The sequence below is a fragment of the Poromitra crassiceps genome (assembly GCF_964638095.1).
Source record: "Poromitra crassiceps genome assembly, contig: HAP1_SCAFFOLD_1319, whole genome shotgun sequence".
In the NCBI taxonomy this organism is placed as follows: domain Eukaryota; kingdom Metazoa; phylum Chordata; class Actinopteri; order Beryciformes; family Melamphaidae; genus Poromitra; species Poromitra crassiceps.
Genome location: NW_028151092.1, coordinates 1,167 through 21,225, shown reverse-complemented (window position 1 = coordinate 21,225; position 20,059 = coordinate 1,167). Strand labels below are relative to the sequence as shown.

The window sequence follows — 20,059 nt, the reverse complement described above, 5'->3', positions numbered from 1 at the left end:
CGACAGCACATCTGCACATCCACACCGTGGAGTTGTTATTATTCTCAACTGGAAGCATCGTTGCCGGTGACAAACACAGCGGAACGCTGTAAAAAAGCCTGGCTGTTCCGCACCCTTCACTGTGCGCACAGCAAACTCAGCAGAGAGCCACCACAGACAGGAGGAGGAGTGTGCAGTTGAGGCGAGGCGGGGCGGGGCGGGCGGGGCGGGGGGGGGGGGGGGGGGGGGGCACGCAGAGCAGCACGCAACACCCAGACAGACCCAGGCAGCAGGACAGGATTGACAAACGCAAGCCAGAATATCCGATACCCACCAGCAGCAAATCAAAACCAGCAAGAAGCTGCAACCAGCAGCGCACGCAGGGGCCAGCGCTGCTGGTTGTAGCTAAAAATATTATTCTGCCAAACAAAATTCCCTGGCCTAAACTGTTTTATTGAAGGAAATTATTTTTGAGGTGTGACTACATTAGAAAAGATTAGCTTCAGAGTCAGTGATGTGCTTGAAATGATTAATTTCACAAAAGGCCAATTATCTCAGCTTCTAGAAAAAAATTGCTGTTTTTGGATGAATCAAGCTATCTTCTCCGGCTCATAACTAAAGAACGGAAAATGGGATCAATAAACTTTTTTTTGCAGATGATAGAATAGAGTCTCATCGTTCTTTGTGCGTGTTCAGTGTTTACATAGTAATATCACACAATATTCTGTGGGCCTCGAGAAATCACTGAAAACGCTCTGAAACTCTGGCACTGGGAGCGTCCGTTCTCCAAAAGTGGCTGGCACTCAATGAGTTAATAATCCAGTTTATTCTAGGTTAATAATACAGTTTAAATTAAATTATCCTTTATGTATCCCCATGGGGAAATTCATCCTCTGCATTTGACCCATTCTCTACTAGGAACCTTCCTAGAACTAGGAGCAGTGGGCAGCCGCAGTTGGCAGCCGCAGTGCAGCGCCCGGGGACCAACTCCAGTTCTTTTGCCAGTGCCTTGGTCAGGGGCACTGACAGGAGTATTAATTAACCCTAACATACATGTATTTAGGTGGTGGGAGGAAACCGGAGCACCCGGAGAAAACCCACATGAACACGGGGAGAACACCAACTCCACACAGAAAGGACCTGGGACGGACTGGGGTTCGAACCCGGGACCTTCTTGCTGTGAGGCAACAGTACTAACCACTGAGCCACCGCGCCGTCAATCTAGGTTTAATCTATCTATAATCTATATCTATAATCTATCATCTATCATCTATAATCTATATCTATAATCTATATTTAATCTATATATATAAAACATTCTAAATTTTAGGTTTAATCTAGGTTAAAAAGCCAGGTTAGTCCATACTCACCCTGGGTGGCGGCCCCACCGGTCGCCCCCTGCCTCTCCCCCTCCCCCGTCCTCTCCCTCGGCCTCGGGGCCGGCCGGGGCCCCTGGGCTGGAGGCCCCTGAGCCCCACCGCAGCTGCTGGCCCCGCCTCCACCTGGGGAAATCAGGCGCCAAAAGAAAAGTCAGTAAGATAGTCAGCAAACCAGTCAACTAGCCTAAGCAGTCAGCAAACCAGTCAACTAGCCTAACCAGCCAACTAGCATAACCTGGATGTGTGTGTGTGTGTGTGTGTGTGTGTGTGTGTGTGTGTGTGTGTGTGTGTGTGTGTGTGTGTGTGGACGACACGTCTCCACTTCCTACCGCTATGCAAAAGTGAAGCCAAAATATCTAGTTTCCGTGAGTGGTCATCTTGCTTGTGTGACATAATTTGGAACTAGAGTATGTGCAGTAGGGTTGGGCGGCAGGATGGCAGCCCGTGGTATACGCCCCCTAAGCAGTCCCGCCATCTGACGGAAGTTTGAGAGTAGCTGTCAGTCAGCCCTTTTTATATCGTCAAATAACTATTTAAAAACAAACTTGTCCAAAAATGGGCACTTGAACATATATTGTTGGCATGATAAGGACTACTAAAATGACATAAACCATCTTTTTGGAACAATTTATATGTACTTAGATTTTTTTTGATTCGCTCATGTCCCATCCGCTAACATGCGGGGCAGGATTTATGAACTATACTGCAGCCAGCCACCAGGAGTGATCAAGATGTTTTGGCTTCACTTTTGAGGAGCTGTGATGACAACGGACGTCACATCTTAGGAACCGATATCGATTCATAAATCCCAATATCAATCTTTTAATATAATGCCTTTTCCTGTAGATGCTTGAAGCTTTAACCCTGTTTAGTGATCACTGGTGCACAATAGGGATGGGCATTTCTAGCAAAAACACTATTCGACATTCCCTGGGCCAAATTAGACTTTTTGTCGAAATTCACCCACCTCTAAAAAATTTTTTAAAGTCAAATGTTATATGGTCTCCCCTGATTCTAAGTATAGTTAAATCCAGAGATGGGAAAAGGGCCACATTCCGTACATAAGTAGAAGTACAGTTACTTGTGTAAAAAAACGATAAAAAAGTATGTACAGATTAAACTATTTACTCAAGTTAAAGTAAAAAAGTACAGACTATGAAATGTACTCAAAGAGTAAAAGCAAAAAGTATTTTTCCCGGATGTTTCTGTGCCAAGCTAACTGAACCTCACGTCATATTAATAATATAATTTGAAGACTATTGAATTTAAAATATCCCCTACAAACATGTCTTTATACATCTTAAAACTCTACTTTGATTAATAATGTGTGCTGTGGTTTTTCCACAAAAACTGAATATGCAAATCGTTAATCACAAAAGTTTAACTGTTGGATACAAGGTGTCTCCTACTTTATTGAAGCCTCTGGAGCACATACACTGAGATTCAAAAATACAAGACAAGATGTAACTATCCTTTGTGCAAGAGCGATACCCTGTGCTTGTCCTGTGTTTTTTTTCTCTAGTGTCTGATCAGACAACTATTACGCCCTGTAAACAAGAGACTTGAAAGGAAAAAAAGCTACACTGTCAGAGCCTCTGCCTCGTTCGAGAGTCTGCAGTATTGACAACTTCAACCTCACTTTCAGCGGCATCGCTCATGTTGCTGGTTCCTCCATGGACATCACATTATTCACACTCACAGACGCAATTTCTCCGCGCGACCGAGTGTCCGTCCCTCGTCTATTTTATGGCAGCGTTTGGTGCGTTGTTCTGATACATCGATACATGATGTGTTGTGGTGGGTGGACTGTGCACTTCTTTTCCAGGTTATGTCCACGCCCCCTTAGGAGACTGTCTAGCAAATTAAGTTTCGTAACATTGACAGAGAGCCAATCATAAGCTGACATTTAGGGGACCGGACGAGTGCCATTCCATACTATTGGCGGAGCCTGGAATGAGCTATCTCTATCCATTCTGCCCCGTTTCTTCTCGGTCATTCTTAATCGTTGTTGTTGTGCATTAAAACTAAAGTAACAAGCTTGTTTTGAAAATGTAAGGAGTAGAAAGTACAGATACTTGTGTTAAAATGTAGGGAGTCAAAGTAAAAAGTCGTCAGAAAAATAAATACTCAGTAAAGTACAGATACCTACTTAAGTACAGTAACAAAGTATTTGTACTTCGTTACTTCCCATCTCTGGTTAAATCGCTTGGTTTGACCAAGTAAAACAATTTTTATAAACATTTTACTCAAGGTCTATGGAAAAATGAACAGCGGATGAAATCCCATGGAGAGGGAGAGGGCGTGACTTTGGCACTCTATTGATGTTAGGCAGCCAGATTATGTTAGTCACGTTAGCATTGTTAGCATAGCTTCCGGAACGGAGCCGTGACGGCCCAGATAGAATACCATCTTTTCTTCATGCAGTAACGAGCCTCGAAACCTTTTCCTTGTGACTGGGTGTTGCTGTAATATAGACAGTTTAACACCATTTCTGAGCCCTGACAATTTAGCTTTCGGGGCCCCCCTGTGGCTGAAAATGGAGGCCAGCTCTATTGCCAACTCTTCTCTGCCAGCCATCTTTTTTTCTAAGCTAGAGAGGCCGGGGACTCTCAAGGATTTGGGTTTTGTTGTGAGAAACTCCCTCAGAATTCTAAACCAAGTTAAGAAAGTTTTGAGTCTACCAGATGTTTCCATCCACACTCCAATTTGTTTGAATCACTCTTTTTTGCCTCCTTGGTCAGATAGAAACTACCATGCCTGGAGTGAGAGGGGTCTGGCTTCCATCAAAGACCTATATATAGATGGTCATTTTGCATCCTTTGATTTACTGAAAAGGACGTTTTGCCCGGCACGGACTGGCTCAGATTCCTACAAATCAGAAACTATGTTCGATCCAAGATTCAGGCCTTTGAAGCACTCCCAAATGAACATGCTCTTTTTGATGTTTTGCTGAGCCCTCCTCACTCCAGGCACCTCATCTCTAGATTTGTGTGTCTATTTGATGACTCTACCATGGCCGAGAGTGAGAGGATTAGAGAGGCATGGCAGGAAGAACTTGGTACTGAATTATCTGACATTATATGGGAAAAGAGCCTGTCGGTTGTACAACTCTGCTCAGTTAATAGCAGACATCAGCTGATTCAATTTAAAGTTGCTCACCGTCTCCACTACTCTAAGCAGAAATTACACAAGATCTATCCTACTATCTCGTCACCACTGTGTGAAAGATGTCAAGTGTCGGAGGGCACACTGTCTCATGCCTTCTGGTTCTGCCCTTCACTGACGGGGTTCTGGGCCAGAATATTTGACTGGTACTCTAGGCCTACACAGGGTGGCCCTTCAGCCGGAGGCAGAACTCGCCATCTTCGGCTGCTTGGAGTCCTCTCTGAACTTTCCTACAGCTGTGCATTGTGCAACAGTCTCTGACACTGGGGACAACTGTTGCCAAAAAACTAATTCTGAAGGAATGGAAATCTCCCTCTCCACCCTCTTTCCAATTGTGGTTGACGGACATGACCTCTGTTATACGCATGGAGAGACTTAGGTTCCTGAGAACCAATGCACTTCGAAAATGTATAACTATCTGGGACCCGTTTTTAGTCTACTTCAACGAGGCTAGGGGTGACGGGTGACTCACCCGGCTGGCTTCCCACAGATCCCTTGAGTGAGATCCCAAGCATATCGTTTACAAGAACATAAGCACCTTAGATGGCTGGCGGCACCACTTTGTAATGTTGATTATATTTTTTGTTTTGTTTTTTGTTTTTCTTTTCTTTCCCCTGTGTCTGAGCCTGTTCGGCTGTTTTGTCTTGTTTGTGTTCTATAAAAAATTTAAATATGAAAAAAAAACAACAACAAAAAAAACAAACATTTCTACTATGTTTCTACCGTTTTTCTACCAAGGAGCTGCTGGGTGCTAATGTCACTACACCGTCAGGCTGAAAGTAAGTGTGCACTGCGTGCGCAGCATCGTGCGCAGCAGCTACGGCAACATTTTTAAGACAAGATTGTCAATAAACGATTTTCGACTTTCAAGTTGATCTTGATAATAAAAACAATTATTCGAAAATTCAAAATTCATTGCCCATCCCTATCAACTCTCAATAACTGTCACACTAAATGAATGTCTGCAAAACTGTTTCTTTTTTCTTTTTCAGATTATGTGCAAAATAAATCAGCATTGAAAATCAGTAGTGTTCCTTTAATCTTTTTAATAATGCAGCAGGTTCGAGGTTCCTTGTACAATTTACAGCATTAGCTCTTTGAGAATCTCTTTCATATCCAATCAAAATTTGTATTGTAACTGAAATATCAATAAGGAATCAGAAATCAAATCGGGGCCTTATCATATTGAATCGGGAAATCAGTGGCGTTACCCAGCGCTACTGGTTTGTAGCAGCGTCTTACCTTCTGTGGAGCTGCAGCAGCTGTAGGTTTGTCGTGTTTCTCCTCCTCCTGCTTTGGTGCCGTGTCTCCCGCACCCGTCTCCTGCGCAACATCCCGCTCGCCCTGGGCCGAGTTGGGGGCGTCGGGCTCGCTAGGGGGGTCCAGCTCGCTGGGCTCCCCGGGGGGGTCGGGCTCCCCGTGCGTGGGGTTCAGTTTGTAGTGTCTGTTCAGGCCGCCATGGCCGATGTACGCCTTGTCGCAGCTCTGGCAGCGGAATGCTCGCGACTTGTGGCCGTAGGTGCCGGCCACGGAGCCGTCCTTAGGCCCCTCCCCCTCCTCCTCCACGCTCATCTCAGAGTAGTCATCGGAGTCGGACTGGTGGCTCTCGGCCAGGTCTTCGTTCTTGATGAACTTGTAGTCCTTGGCTTTGTACTTGGGGGGTCGCGACACGCGCCCCGACCTGGTCTGCACCTTCACCACCTTCTTCTCTCTAATTTTTTTGGCTTTCTTCTCCTTCTCTCTCTCTCTGTCTTTGGCCGCCGGCGGGCCCGGCCCGGCAGGTTTGGGGATGGCTGGTGTGTTCGGCGCCCGTGGTGGCGTGATACCGGCAGGAGGCTTAACGGGACATTTAACGGAGACGGTGGTCGTGCCGTTAGCCGGGACGGTAACAGTTTTACTGGCAGAGGGGGGCGGGCTCTTAACAACGGTGGGAGTCTGGAGGCGAGCGGTGGGGTTGGCAGCTTTCTGGACTGGGCCGATAGCGGCACTGACTGTGGCTGGCTGGCCCGTCAGCTTGTGGACCAATGGGAGCAGGGATCCCACCATGGGGGCGGGGCCCTGCAACAGCAGCTGGATGGGTGGGTCCCCAGGGTTCTGCTGCAGGAAGAACTGTTGGCCCTGCTGGCCTACCATTGGCTGGATGTGAATGATCTGGGCGCTGGTCACGCTGCCATTGGCTGAGACCTTGACCTGTGGCTGAGTGACAGTCAGACTCTTCTGCTGAGTAACAGTGATGGCAGCTCCAGCCTTCACTTCCTGTTTGGGAGGAACCTGGAGCTGGATCCTGATTGGCTCTGACTGAAATAACCAGAAACAGTAAAGGATCAAACCTGCAGCACAAGCTTCACATTGTGATACAGACCTGCTACGAAAATATCTACTTTTAGTCAGATCGGATAGCCTGGTGAAACTATCCTGATCAAATTACCTCACATTCTGTTTCACTCTACATATCAGTCCGCCCAGTGCCCACATCGATTTCCTGAAATTACAGAGTAAGCGGGCCAATCAGGGACTGCGTCGTAGTTGATAACGTCACCAGGCCAATCAGAACCACCACTGATAAAACAGTAATGGCGTCTTTCGAAGCAACGAGTGGTAACATTAGTGAAGTAAACACACTCGGAAGTGCAGTTATTGCAGAAATAGAGCCAATAGCAATAATTTAACAAAAACAAGAGTATGCACCAGCAGAGTTTCTTAGCGGAAAAAACATTTTCGCCATTCTTCTGAGTGGATTTGTTCACTCTGAAAGAGCTGTCTGTCAAGGCAAGTAGTCCCGCCCACTGGAATCTATGTGGGCGGCTGTAAGTCCAGACAGATGCATAGAGCCAAACAGGATGTGAGATCACAGTATCAGGATGTTTTTTTATCAGGCTAGGAGAAGCTTCCATCTATTTAATATTTGTATTATTATTTAACTAAGGAAATGAAATTGAACTAAACTGCTGATTCCACAAGACTTGACTGTCGGCTTGTTTTATAACTTTGTCATCAAAGAAGTGTAGAATAACAATAATTAGTTAGTTTATTTCAGAAGTATTTCCAGATCAGTCTTAAATTTGTCTACCTGTCAAGACAAAATCCTGTTTGGACTGTTACTTGCCTGGTTCATATTATTACACAGCAAAGAAAAATTGTATCTCATTTACATTAACCTCCCTCCAGTGGGTTATTTATTGCAGCCATTGTGCAGCTGCATGGCCAAGTTGCACATTTTCTTCTCTCTGATTTCCACCCTCACGCTGCGCCTCCCCTCAAGTTGTTGTGCTCCGCCCAGGGGAGGCACACCCACACTTTTAAAACCACTGGTTTATTCCTTATAATGAATGCATTACAATCCACAATTTGCCACAATCCTTATAATGTATGCAATGCATACATTATAAGGATTGTGGCAAATTGCCACAGCGCCGTGGTGCGGAGGCAGAGTCTGCCTTGAGTATGATTTACTATTCTGCATGTCCTATTACTTGATACTTATTTACTTAGATATTTATTGTTACTTTTTTTTTTTTTTTTTGTCACACTTGGTCTTGTTGATTTGTCTAATCTTGTTTATTGTATTGTATTCTTGAATAGGGGCCCCATTGAAAACGAGATGGTTCATCTCAAGGGGTTATTCATAATAAAATAATTTCAAGTATAGAACAGAGTACTGACCCCCTCACTCCCATGGCAGAACCTCCATACCAAACTCTTTACTGCACTGCCTGTCTCACCTTCTTTGGGATGACCCGGACCGGGACGGCCGGGCCGGACTGCATGGCGGCCTGCTTGGCCACGTTCTTCAGCTGCTGGGAAGCGTTGTTCTGGGCTTTGGGCTCCCTGCCGGGGTCCACGGTGCTCAGGACGGGCTGGGCCGCGGGGCTCTGCTGCGGGGCCACGGGGCTTTGCTGCTGGGCCTTGGTCACCTGGTCGATGACCTGCTGCAGCTGGCTGGGGGCCAGCGCCGTGGTGGGGACCAGCTGGGCTGTGGTGGGGACCAGCTGGACGGCCGGGAGGGCTTTCACCACCTGGTTCTGCTGGAACAGCTGGGCCGCCTCGCTGTCCGACACCTGGATGATCTGCTGCTTGGTGAGCTGCTCTAGCAGAGCCTGAGAGATCGAATGATTGATGATTTTACTTATGGAAGACAATGAATCCAAGGCATAAGATGTACAAGTGAGAACATTTGTTTCAAATATGGTCCCTGATCCTATAATAATCCTATATAATAACAATGTGAAGTCTGTCTGTGAGTGAGTGAGCAGAATTGTGTTCAGCCACAGCTATGCTATTTTACGTGCGATCGCGCTGAATCTTTCAGGAAGTGTAAAGAAAACCCCTGCGGGTGACCTAACGAAGCCAGATTTTTGAGTTAGGTAATTAGGGCCAACTAAATGGTCAAAATGAGTCAACGCAGCCTTCCACTTGGCATCAAACGTCAGGATCCAGAGGGGTTTTTAGAGGTCTGGGGCCGGTTGCACCAACTGGTCTTAACTATGCCTGGTCGTAACTCCTATGTCGGTCTTAGTTAAGACCATGGACTTACGCCTGTTGCACCAACACGGCTTATGTCTGGTCTTAACTATGCTGGTCGTAGCAATGCGCGTCCATGTGAATTGCCAGGGAATGCACCCTGATTGGATGATGTTGCAAAAAATGTGCCTCGCGACCTGCTTGGAGCACTGTGCCACTACGCTCTCTCAGCCACTACTGTAAAACACCCTCCCTCCTCTCACCCTCCCTCGCTCCGGGGGAAAAATGGCAGCTATTGAGCAGACAGAGTCAGTCTGAATGAAATTGAATGTAACGTTCCCAATTCTATGTATTAACTTCTAAAAAACTAACGGCAACATTTTGGAAGGCTGGTTAGGTTAACTACCGGTAGTTAGTTATAATCTAACGTCGTGCTTTCAAAGACGGCGAACTGGCGGTGTTACGACGATGACGGTCAAAAAGGTCTCCGCGGAGATCTCTGTTACAGGCAGGCTCTACGCCTCCTCCTGACGAGGCGTAGGAGTTACGCCTGGTCTTAGTGAAAATAAGGCTTAAGTCGTCTTGGTGCAACCGGCGTAGCTGTTAGGTCGTAAAGTTACGACCAACTTAGCTTAAGACCAGTGTAAGACCAGTTGGTGCAACCGGCCCCAGGTCTGTGCTCTTCTCTGGGGTAAGATGACCAGATAGATAAATGATCGTGGAAGGCTGTTCCACAGTAAGGTCCACTAGAGATGGGCCGATACCGATACTGGTATCGGTACTTGGCACCGATACCGTACTCAAGTACTCGTATCGGTATCGGGAGAACGTCCCGATACTCTGGCCCGAGTACTGTGTAATTTACAATTACCGTAAATTCCGGACTATAAGCCGCGGCTTTTTTCCCGTTTTTTGGCCCCTGCGGCTTATATAACGGTGCGTCTTATCTATGGATTTTTTCAGGAAAAAAAAAAAAAAAAAAAAAAAAAATCTCTCTTTTTTAGCACTCTTTCTAACTATAAATCCACTTCTGTTTTAATTTCCTCTCTTGCCCTCTTTTCACCACACCGCGGACACTGTGTGCACTGTAAAAATAAACAACGGTGGTGTTGTGTTATGTTGTTTTGTTGAAATGTTACGGTAATACGGTAAATGGGAGCTTCCTCAAACAGCCATCTCTTTCCCGACAATCCCCTCTGTGCGTGACCACTTACATATGGTAATTACGGTAAGCAAACGGCCACTCGGCCATCAACTCCCTCCCCCGACTACCAGGAGAAAATCACAAACTTCGGCGAATTCACACAAAGGAAGATCAAGGAATATTCCATCGAACCGGAGCAGATCATAAATATGGATGAAGTGCCTTTGACGTTCGACCTGCCACTCACTCGGACTGTTAACAAGAAGCGCCCTGGAGGATTCTTTCACCAAAAAAAAGCTTTGCTCGTTCTCGACAGCATGAGAACGAGCAGTAGAAGCAACACTCTCACTTACCATGGGGAAGGTACGCAGAAATTCACACGAGGCAGCTTTCAAGTTGAAAGCAGTCAATCTCGCATTAAAAGAGGGAAACAGAGCAGCCGCGCGTAACCTGGGCATCGATGAGTCAATGGTGAGGCGTTGGACGGTGCAGCAGGAGGAACTGTCTCAGCACGGAATATTATAGGAGTGTGAAAACATCCACAATCACCAACAGGTTCCAAAACGCTGGACTGCTGCGGGATAAAGAGGATGAGCCGCCACAGCTGGCGCTGAGGGCCGTCAGAGGCTTCAGAGGCTGTTCGATGCCGACAGTGACGAAGAGGAGTTCGTTGGTTTTGAGTGACAATGAAGGAGAGAGGAGAGTGGTTGACGAAGCCACCCTGAACCTGTTCGTTTCCGACACTGAAGATGAGGACTTTGGTGGTTTCAATACGCAGGAAGAAGAGGAAGACGAGGATTAGTGACTTGACTTCTCTGGTTACAGGTTTGCTGCACATATAGCCTATTGTTGTGTGATTTTGTCTGGGGATTAGTGACCTGACTTTTGTTTTGTTTTGTTGAAATGTTAATAAATGGGAGCTTCCCCAAACAGCCATCTATTTCCCGACATTCCTCTCTGTGCACGAACCCTTTCATATGGTAATTAAACATCAAAACACCCGCGGCTTATAGACCGGTGCGGCTTATAGAAGAAAAAAATAGTCAATTTTGGTCCCGCGGCTTATAGACCGGTGCGTCTTATAGTCCGGAATTTACGGTAATACAAAAACTCAGAGAGTTACAGAGAGAGTTACAGAGTGACTACTAAGCATTTATTTGACTGTTTACTATTATTTAACATACTGTTGTACTCAATTCTGTTTTGGGTTTTGGCTGTGCTGGTGTGTGCTGCTTAAAGAAGGTAAAGAAACTGTAAACAAATAAACAGTATCTTAAGAATCAGCAGTGTTATTATTTTCATTGTGGTAATTGAACATTACAGTATCATTAAAAGTACAATGCATGACAATGAATCGAAATTGGGGGAAAAAAGGGGGTAAAATAAGTGGTTACTCAACAAAAACAAAAAGTACTCGTATCGGTACTCGGTATCGGCGAGTACCCAAAATTAAGTACTCGTACTCGGTCTGAAAAAAATGGTATCGGCCCATCTCTAAGGTCCACAGGAACATCCTTCTTGAATTTCATCACTCATTTTCTCTCTCTATAATAACAATCTGAGGCTGTCCGCTGCAAAAACACGCTTGTTCATGAACAGTGCGCTATGCCCTGCCTGCCTCCGCTCGAGCGCGTTGGGCGGCTGCCAGCTGAAGCAATCTCAGTCAACAAAATCAATCAAATTCAATGTCCTTTAATGTCCACATGTTCTCTCCTGACCGCCTCCTTAACACATTCACTGCCAACAGTTTTTCCAATACAGTAGGTAGCTTCTGCCAAGGGGTTTTTTGAGGATTCTGGCTCATCTTTCAAGAGCTGAGGATTATTTTCTGCTAGGACTTTGTGAACACAAAATATCTCAAAAGAACTAATAGAATGTGTGCTTTCTCTGTCTAAAATAGTTAGTTTTTATCATGTTCTGTTATGTAGGCATTAGCAGTTGAATACAGCATGGTTTCAGCGTCTGAGAAGGAAAGCTGAGATAAATGCCCTTTTGTGAAATTCGATAGAACAGGCAGAACAGTCACTTCAACCATTTATTTTTGGCATCAGTGAGACATCAGACATCTAAACAATAGTTCTGAACAGTAATTTCTAGGGATGCACCGATCGATCGGCACGTGACCGGAAATGGCCGATTTTCACGTGATCGGCCTCGATCGGTGATCTGTTCCGGTCACTCTAAATAGCCGATTCTGTGAGCCGATTTTCACATGACGTGCGCGCACCCCAAAGCACCGAGACAGGCACCCAGCCACCACACCACACATGCCAGCATACCTTCCTCGTTGTGGATTTTTTTCACCGTCAGTGAAGTAGACAAAGCTCGCAGTTTGTCACACATGCAAGTCGAAAATAAGCCGTGGAGACAGAGATGCGGCCGAGTCCCGCTCGGCTGGAGTCCAGTCAGAGCGGCTCGCTTCACCTCACTGGCCCCTCTCTCTCTGCTCTCTCTCCCCGGGAAGCGGTGCTCCAGCAACCCGCCACCGCGCACAGCCGGCTTGGCGAGGTGAACGCGAGCATTGTGTCCAGTATGATAACCATTCCCCGACCTGCTTTTCCATTCCACATCAGCGCTGTTGCCTGCAGCCTGTCAAGTCATGTTGTAACGTGACGTGGATACAGGAGAGACTATTTGTTTCGTAATGCAAATAGAACGACATGAGAACGACGGACATAATAATAAAAATGCATTGGACTCACAAGTGTGCAACGTTTTCTGTGCGTGACGATATTTTTTCGGATGGCAGATAAAAATACGCATACCAAACTTCGGACTGTGTGTAAACTCCGCCTGATATTCAGACTGAAGATCGTTACTGTAACTCATAAACTCATTTCCCCTCTACTCAAGAGGACTGGTCTGGAGCCAGTCTATAAACTCCTTGTCCATGGATCATTTTGATGTTCTGTTGCACCTGTTTTCTTTTGGAAAAGTAAATGCATGATAGCTGTGGGATATAGGCTATTGGATTTAATTTAATTTTTGTATTCATTGTATTTGCACAAAAAAGCTCTGTCCAGTAGCCTAACCTGGAACACTTTTATTTTGAGTGTTTGAGTGAGAAGGTCCTACTTCATGCAAATGATAAGAATTGTTTATTTGTTTATTTGGATCCCCATTAGATGTAAGAATTGTTCTATGAATCTTAATTTTTAAACAAAGTTACAAAAACGTTTGTGTAAGCTGTCAATTGTTGTTTTTAGAAAAAAAAATCGGAATCGGCAAAAATCGGTATCGGCAAGTCAGACTATTCAAAAATCGGAAATCGGAATCGGCCAAGAAAATGGCAATCGGTGCATCCCTAGTAATTTCCTCCAATATAACAGCACCCCCACCCCCCTCTCCTTCAAACTCCTCCCTCCGTGGGTGTGTCTCTGGTGGCTCTGCAGCGTGTGTCACAGGCGAGTCTCTGCTGCCTGTCTGTGCTGCCTGGCGGCCGCTCGTCGGGCTAGTCTGGATCGGGCTCGTTCGTTTCTGGGGTTTCGGTTGTGAGCTTTGATGAAGCTGCGTGCGATTCTGGGCTTTCTGCTACGTGTTTCAAAGTGTGTTGCACCCAGAGTCTATTTTTGGAATCCCCCACCGTTGTGCGCCAGCTCCCAGCGCGAAAGCGTTTTCGCCATGAGAATGGTTTCCTCACGCTTTTTCCTGCTGCTTTTGCTCAGCTTTCTCTAGTCTGGAGAGCACTGTCGCCACTTAGTGGGTCGGTGGAATGGGTTGTACACGTTCGGTGGCTCCCATATTTTTATAGGAGATGTAGGGGGCTTTGATCAACGTCCCACCGTCCAAAATTTTTTTTTTTTTTTTTGACGAGTTAACTCGTCCACGGCAGTGAACGTGTTAAAGGAACACGCCAACATTTTGAGAGATTCACCTATTTGCCATATTCCCGAATCCCGATAGTAAGATGAGAAAATAGATGGCCTTCTCTTCTCTGCGCACGTAGTAGAAAAGTAGCAATCTGGGAACTCAAGAGTCTATTTTGGCACATAAATAGACTCTGGGACAGCCGTACCTTTTTTTAGGCTTCCTGTAGAGCGTGGATCTTGCGTGCAGGACCTCCACTTCCGCGCAGCGGTGCCTTTTAGAAACATACATTGCGTCGCTTTTATTTTGAATGCTAAACGTCAAAATTCGTATATATTATGGATGGGCGCGAGTACTCGGGTACTCGAGCACTCGTTCATAACGTCAGTATTCGAGTAACGTTTCTGCTGTTCGGGTACTCGCCCCACTCCCCACCCCTTTAAAAATGGTCTAAGATCTACTACACACGCATCGTCATGTGGATCTGGCAGCATGAACTGCACGGGCGTCAAGTCAGCCAGAATGTACAAGTACGTCATCCGCTTTGTTGCTTTCAAAATAAAATGCTTATTGTAACGTAACCTTATTTATTTTGAGTAATGCGTTACAGCCACAGTTTCACGCCATATAACACAACGAGTATTTTGATACAAGGTTTGCTGCTTCATTCGTTGAAATACTTTTTCTCTTCCAACGTGCATCAATAAGCTATTTACTTTTGTTTAAGTAACATTATTTTGAAAGTTTTAACCGGAAGTTTTCCAGCTCATCCCGAAAATGGTGGCTGGAAATATTCTCCCGAATGAGACGCACGCTTCTACATAGCGCACGCCCGATAAAACTCATTCAAAACATTGCACTAGTTTACTGACTACACTGTCGTTTCCCATAACGTTAGTCACAAGAAATGTGGAGAAAGAATAACTTTTTGGGAGACAATCGCTTCATGGTGATCACTATTCAGCTGCAGCTGTAACGTTAATCACACTGGTCAGTTTTCACTTTTTGGCAGAACACCGGACCTTGTAATCCGTGGATTTACTTTAATGTAACAGTGATCATAAAGTAAAATGGATGATACTGGACAATAACCTGACATTGCTGGACAATGGACATGGAAATGCCTTCGCTTGTTTCACAACGTGTCTGCTCCAAAGCGCTAATGCCATCCATCCAACCATCGGAGATAGGCTACTCTCTGAGGTAGGCTTTAGATGTTAGCTTTAGCATCACCCAATATCACTCAGTTCCTCTCCTGACAAAAAATGCTCCAGGTAGCGCTTTTTCCATGCAAAAATGCAAACGTAATGTGTGAACAGCCCCACACACAGCAGATTACCCCTGCTCAGTCATTACCATAGTAATCAATCACACAGACCCCCCCTCCTGCGCGAGTGCTCGAGCACTCGTTCATAATAGAAGGAGAGTACTCGAGTATTTAAATTGCTTAAAATGCCCATCCCTAGTATATATTCACTAGCGTTCGGGACCGGAAGTCTTAGATTCACCGGTACAACAGATCGGCACTGTGCGGAGGCGGAAGTCCCGGGCGGAAGATTCGCGCTGTACAGGAAGCCTCAAAAAAAGGTAGGGCTGTCCCAGAGTCTATTTATGTGCCGAAATAGACTCTGGGTTCCCAGATTGGAAAAGTAGCAACCCGCCCCTCATGTTAGTTAGCCTAGCACAATGAATGGCAGTCCTTGGTAGTGGCTAGCCTACCAAGGGGCCCTTTACACGAGAACAGTTTCTGAAAGAAACGACACAATAGCGTTTCCTTCACACCTTTTCCTTCACACCTTCTCCCTGTTTACATGAGCACTGTTGAATTTTTAAAACGCCGTAATGTACATGCCAGGTCGCTAGGTGGCAGTGTGATCACCTTATTCTTTGCCCATACAAGGACGTTCTGCATGACGTAATTTTGTAATCGTCTCTCCTGTTTTAAACGCGGAAGTAGAGTATGCCTACCGCAGTCATTTAGACTTGCCAAAAAGCTTTTTTCAAGCAAAAAAAAACCCAAACTGTTTTAAAGTTTTAATATTTGTCGGGTGAGAATGTAACATATATGTGACCAGTTTATCAGAATAACGCCTATTGGAAATCTTTAACGAGCAGCAAGGACCGGGAGGCTCCCGGTCAGCGCAGCACAGTCAGACTGTGCTGTCGGACTAGCTATCTGTCAAACCCTACTGTAGGCTACTGGCAGTGAGAAAACACTGTCGACGTGCTTTTGTAACTAACGTTAAATGCCGACCGGGTACAGCCATCGGCTCCTCGCAGCAGTAACGTTATGAACATGTAACTGAAGTTGGCCGCAGTGTAGCTTAATTCTGAATGTTGCCAAATTTCATTCATACTGACGTTTTATTTGGTTGCCAACTCGCGCATGGCTATGGCGTGTGTCGCCTGTGCAGGCACGTCAGAGTTTCTGAAATGTGCCGTTCCAAAGCGATTACATGGAGCGCTCAGCGGGGAGCGTCACCAACAATTTCACTCTGGAGGGTGGTTTTAAAATGTGTCGTTTCCTAAGCGCGAATTCGCCGTCGCCGTCTTAACGGGAGGCACTAACGATAAAATAATTCCCCATTTCCATAGGAAACCGTCCTCGTGTAAAGTGCCCCCACCAAATGCACATTCCAACAGTACCATAGTGCTCTTATGTAGGCTACTGTTATGTGCATGTTGTGACTCGCATTCACTAGGTTATGAAATGATTAGGGATGGGCGGGAGTACTCGAGTACTCGTTCATAACGTCAGTACTCGAGTAATGTTTCCGCTGTTCGGGTACGCGCCCCACCCCTTTAAAAATGGTACGCACGCATCGTGTGGATCTGGCTATACAGGCAGCATGGCTGTGTTTCAGACAGGCATAACTGCACTGGGGCGTCAAGTCAGCCAGAATGTAAAAGTATGCCTTCTGCTTTAGGGCTTTCAAAAATAAAACCCTTATTGTAACATTGGCATTAATATAAATTTTGAATAATGCTTTACAGCCACAGTTTAACTCGTAATCTTAACATCACGAGTATTTTGATACAAGGTTTGCTGCTTTGTTGGTTGAAATACCTTTTTCTCATCCAACGTGCATCAATAAGCTATTTACTTTTGTTTAAGTAATATTATTTTGAAAGTTTTAACCGGAAGTTTCCCAACTCATCACGAAAATTGACTGGTGGAGATGCGCTCCCATTAACGACACGAGACAGACACACGCCCGCTAAAACTCATTGAAAACGTGGCACTAGTTTACTGACTACACTGTCGTTGTCCCATAACGTTAGTCACAGGAAATGTGGAGAACGAATCACTTTATTGCTTCATGGTGATCACTATTTAGCTGCAGCTAACATTATGGTCACTGGTCAGTTTTCACTTTTTGGCAGAACACCGGACCTTGTAATCCGTGGATTTACGTTACTGTAACAGTGATCATAAAGCAGAATGGATTATTATTATTATTATGTGTGAACCGCCCCATACACAGCAGATTACCCCTTCTCCGTCATTACCATAGTAATATATTCGAAATTAACTGCTTAACATAGCCAAACTTGGGTTAAGCGTGTGTTTCCACACATACTCGAGTATTTAAAATCGGTTAAAATGCCCATCCCTAGAAATGATAATGTAAAATTATGAGACTTTGTAATTTCCAAAGCAAATACATAGCCGGAACTTATAGATTTGTCAGGAAAGTAGTTCCGGCTATGTATTTCCTTTGAAAATTGCAATACCTCGTAATTTTACATTAATATTTCATAACATGGTAAATGGACTACATTTATATAGCGCTTTTATCCAAAGCACTTTACAATGTGACTACATTCACTCATTCACACACCGAAGGCGGCAAGCTGCCACGGAGGGAGCTGGCACAACCATCGGGAGCAATTTGGGGTTCAGTGTCTTGCCCAAGGACACTTCGACACGTGGACTGGAAGAGCCGGGGATCGAACCACGACCTTCTGGTTGGTGGACGACGTGCTCTACCTCCCGAGCCACAGCCGCCCCATATGGTGTGGTGAATGCATAAGTCACAACATGTACATAAGGGAATTTTGGAGCTGTGGGAATGTGTATTTGGTGACTTAATGGGAGTAGGCTAGCCCGTTCAACAGACTATGTGCCATTTGTGTTAAGCCAACTAGCAGGAGGGTGGGTTGCTAATTCTCTACTGCACGCACAGAGAAGGGCATTGGGAATATGGCAAACAAACAAATCTCCCAAAACGTTGGCTTGTTCCTTTAACAAATAAGAATGAACAATGTTATTTGTATTGTACCTGCTGCTCCTCGGCCGTCAGCCCAGAGCCCTCCACTAGGCTGCCGTCTGGCTGCACGTAGATGATGGTGGTGTTGACCAGGTCGCTGCTGCTCACCAGCTCCGTGCCCAGGCTGCTGAACTCTGTGCCCAGCACCACACTCTGCTGAAGACCCTCCGCTGTCACCACGCTCAGTCCCCCCGCCTCCACTGTCACCACGCTCTGCTGCCCCCCCTCCACTGTGGGGCCAACCACAGGAACTTCAGGAAGGGTCTCCCCTGCGTTATAGAGGGAGGATACATTTGGTGCCTGCGTGAAAATGTGTTCTGAAAGAATGTGGCTGTCCCTCTGTAACTTGTATTAGGAAAGAGGAAACTTTGCCAATTCATCATGTATAAATATTTGCCTTTAGTATGATTTGAAGTATATACAAAAAGAAACAGTTGATGGCAGGGCATCATCTGCGATATATAGGCTAGAGGGGGTTACATAATTTGGTAGACTGCATGTCCAGTCTGGTAGTTAAAGTACCTTAATGGCTTTGTGTTATGAAAAGCGCTAATGTTATATAAAAGGCAATACATGATGAAAAAGTCCAGCCGTCCAGGTCCAGCCCCCCCGATATGGGATTGAGTATTCTAGAAAGACGCTCGGTTATAGCTCATACTGAGCTCAGTATGAGCGAGAAGCGCCCGGCTAGCGGGGTAAGGTTATATCATAACTGCAATCATCTATTAAATTATCATGGTTGTTATTATTTAGCTTAAGGAGGAGGGATTCATAATCATTTAAAAAAAATATCCAAATGTAGGCTAGCCAATGGAAAACAAAATATTGTTTGCGATGCTGCATTCAGTGTAACGTAGCGTCACAGGGGCCAGGGGATAACGCACTTCCTATGGGGGGGATCATCGGCCGTGTTGGGGGATAGTGCATGGGATAGTAAGGTTACCTTGGCAGGAGCCCGCCAGCTGATGGTCTGTGTGGCCGGTCTGGGCGTGCTGGACCGGGGCACAGGGATCAGAAGGCTCGGCTGTTATTGTTCTGGACGAGCTGCTGTCATCCTCGTTGTCCGCCATTTTGGCTGTGAGGCTAACTGCTAGCTGTTAGCCCAGACTGGAGCCCAGTCGATGGATCAGATATAAACTACACTCCGATCAATATTACCAAAATAATATTTCCCTGTAAAATGTTGACGTTTTTATGAGTGAAATGCACCGCTGTGATGAGGGCAAAACAGCGACTAGCGCGGGGAAAACAGCGAAAGCTAGTGGCTCGTGATATGAGTTTTAAAACTAGCCTAGCCTAGCTTCCCTTCAGCAGGAGCGCGGCGGGATCCTGGACTGGAACACTGCGGAGTCGGACTGGACTGGATCTGGACCAGAGTCCAAAGCTGGATCAGGATCGGACAGACTAGAGAGAATAGCGTATTTTGGACAGCAGGGTGTCTGTCACTGAAAATAAATCCTAAATATAAAGTTTTATTTATTTATTACTCTGGAAATTAATCGATACGAATGAGAAGAAATCACGATCTGATATGAAAACGTAATAATAATACTAAAAACGTGTGTGTGTCCGGCTTTTGCCTACAACCAGGCACAACATTTCCGCTTCCTGTCATTCATTCTGGCCACAGAAGAAGATTAAAAAAAAATATATCAGCGTGGACTCAAATCTTTTTGACTCACTGTTGTTTATTATTTCAGTTATATCCAAGCCCTGGCCTGTGTCGATCAAGATATCCATGGTATCGATAGACAATCAAAGGTAAAAACAACAGTAAGATTTGTGTTTTAGTCATCAGCTGCCAGCAGGTGGCGCAGTTTGTTGACATCAAGACAGCATCATGAAACCTGTCA

The 20,059-nt window shown here is 45.5% G+C and overlaps 1 protein-coding gene across 1 annotated transcript in view; it reads right to left on the bottom strand.

Moving 5' to 3' along the window:
* LOC310771822 (uncharacterized protein) overlaps positions 1-19,507 on the bottom strand; it is a gene marked incomplete at its 3' end in the record, with an annotated part of 32,474 nt that extends 12,967 nt beyond the window's left edge. Inside the window, exons 1-5 of the mRNA XM_083664337.1 lie at positions 19,150-19,507; positions 18,219-18,475; positions 8,246-8,620; positions 5,766-6,821; positions 1,350-1,481 (exon numbers count right to left, since the gene is read on the bottom strand). Of these exons, the coding sequence (XP_083520463.1) occupies positions 1,350-1,481; positions 5,766-6,821; positions 8,246-8,620; positions 18,219-18,475; positions 19,150-19,276 (1,947 nt within the window). The remainder of the gene's footprint in view (positions 1-1,349; positions 1,482-5,765; positions 6,822-8,245; positions 8,621-18,218; positions 18,476-19,149) is intronic.
* Positions 19,508-20,059: the final 552 nt, after the last annotated feature.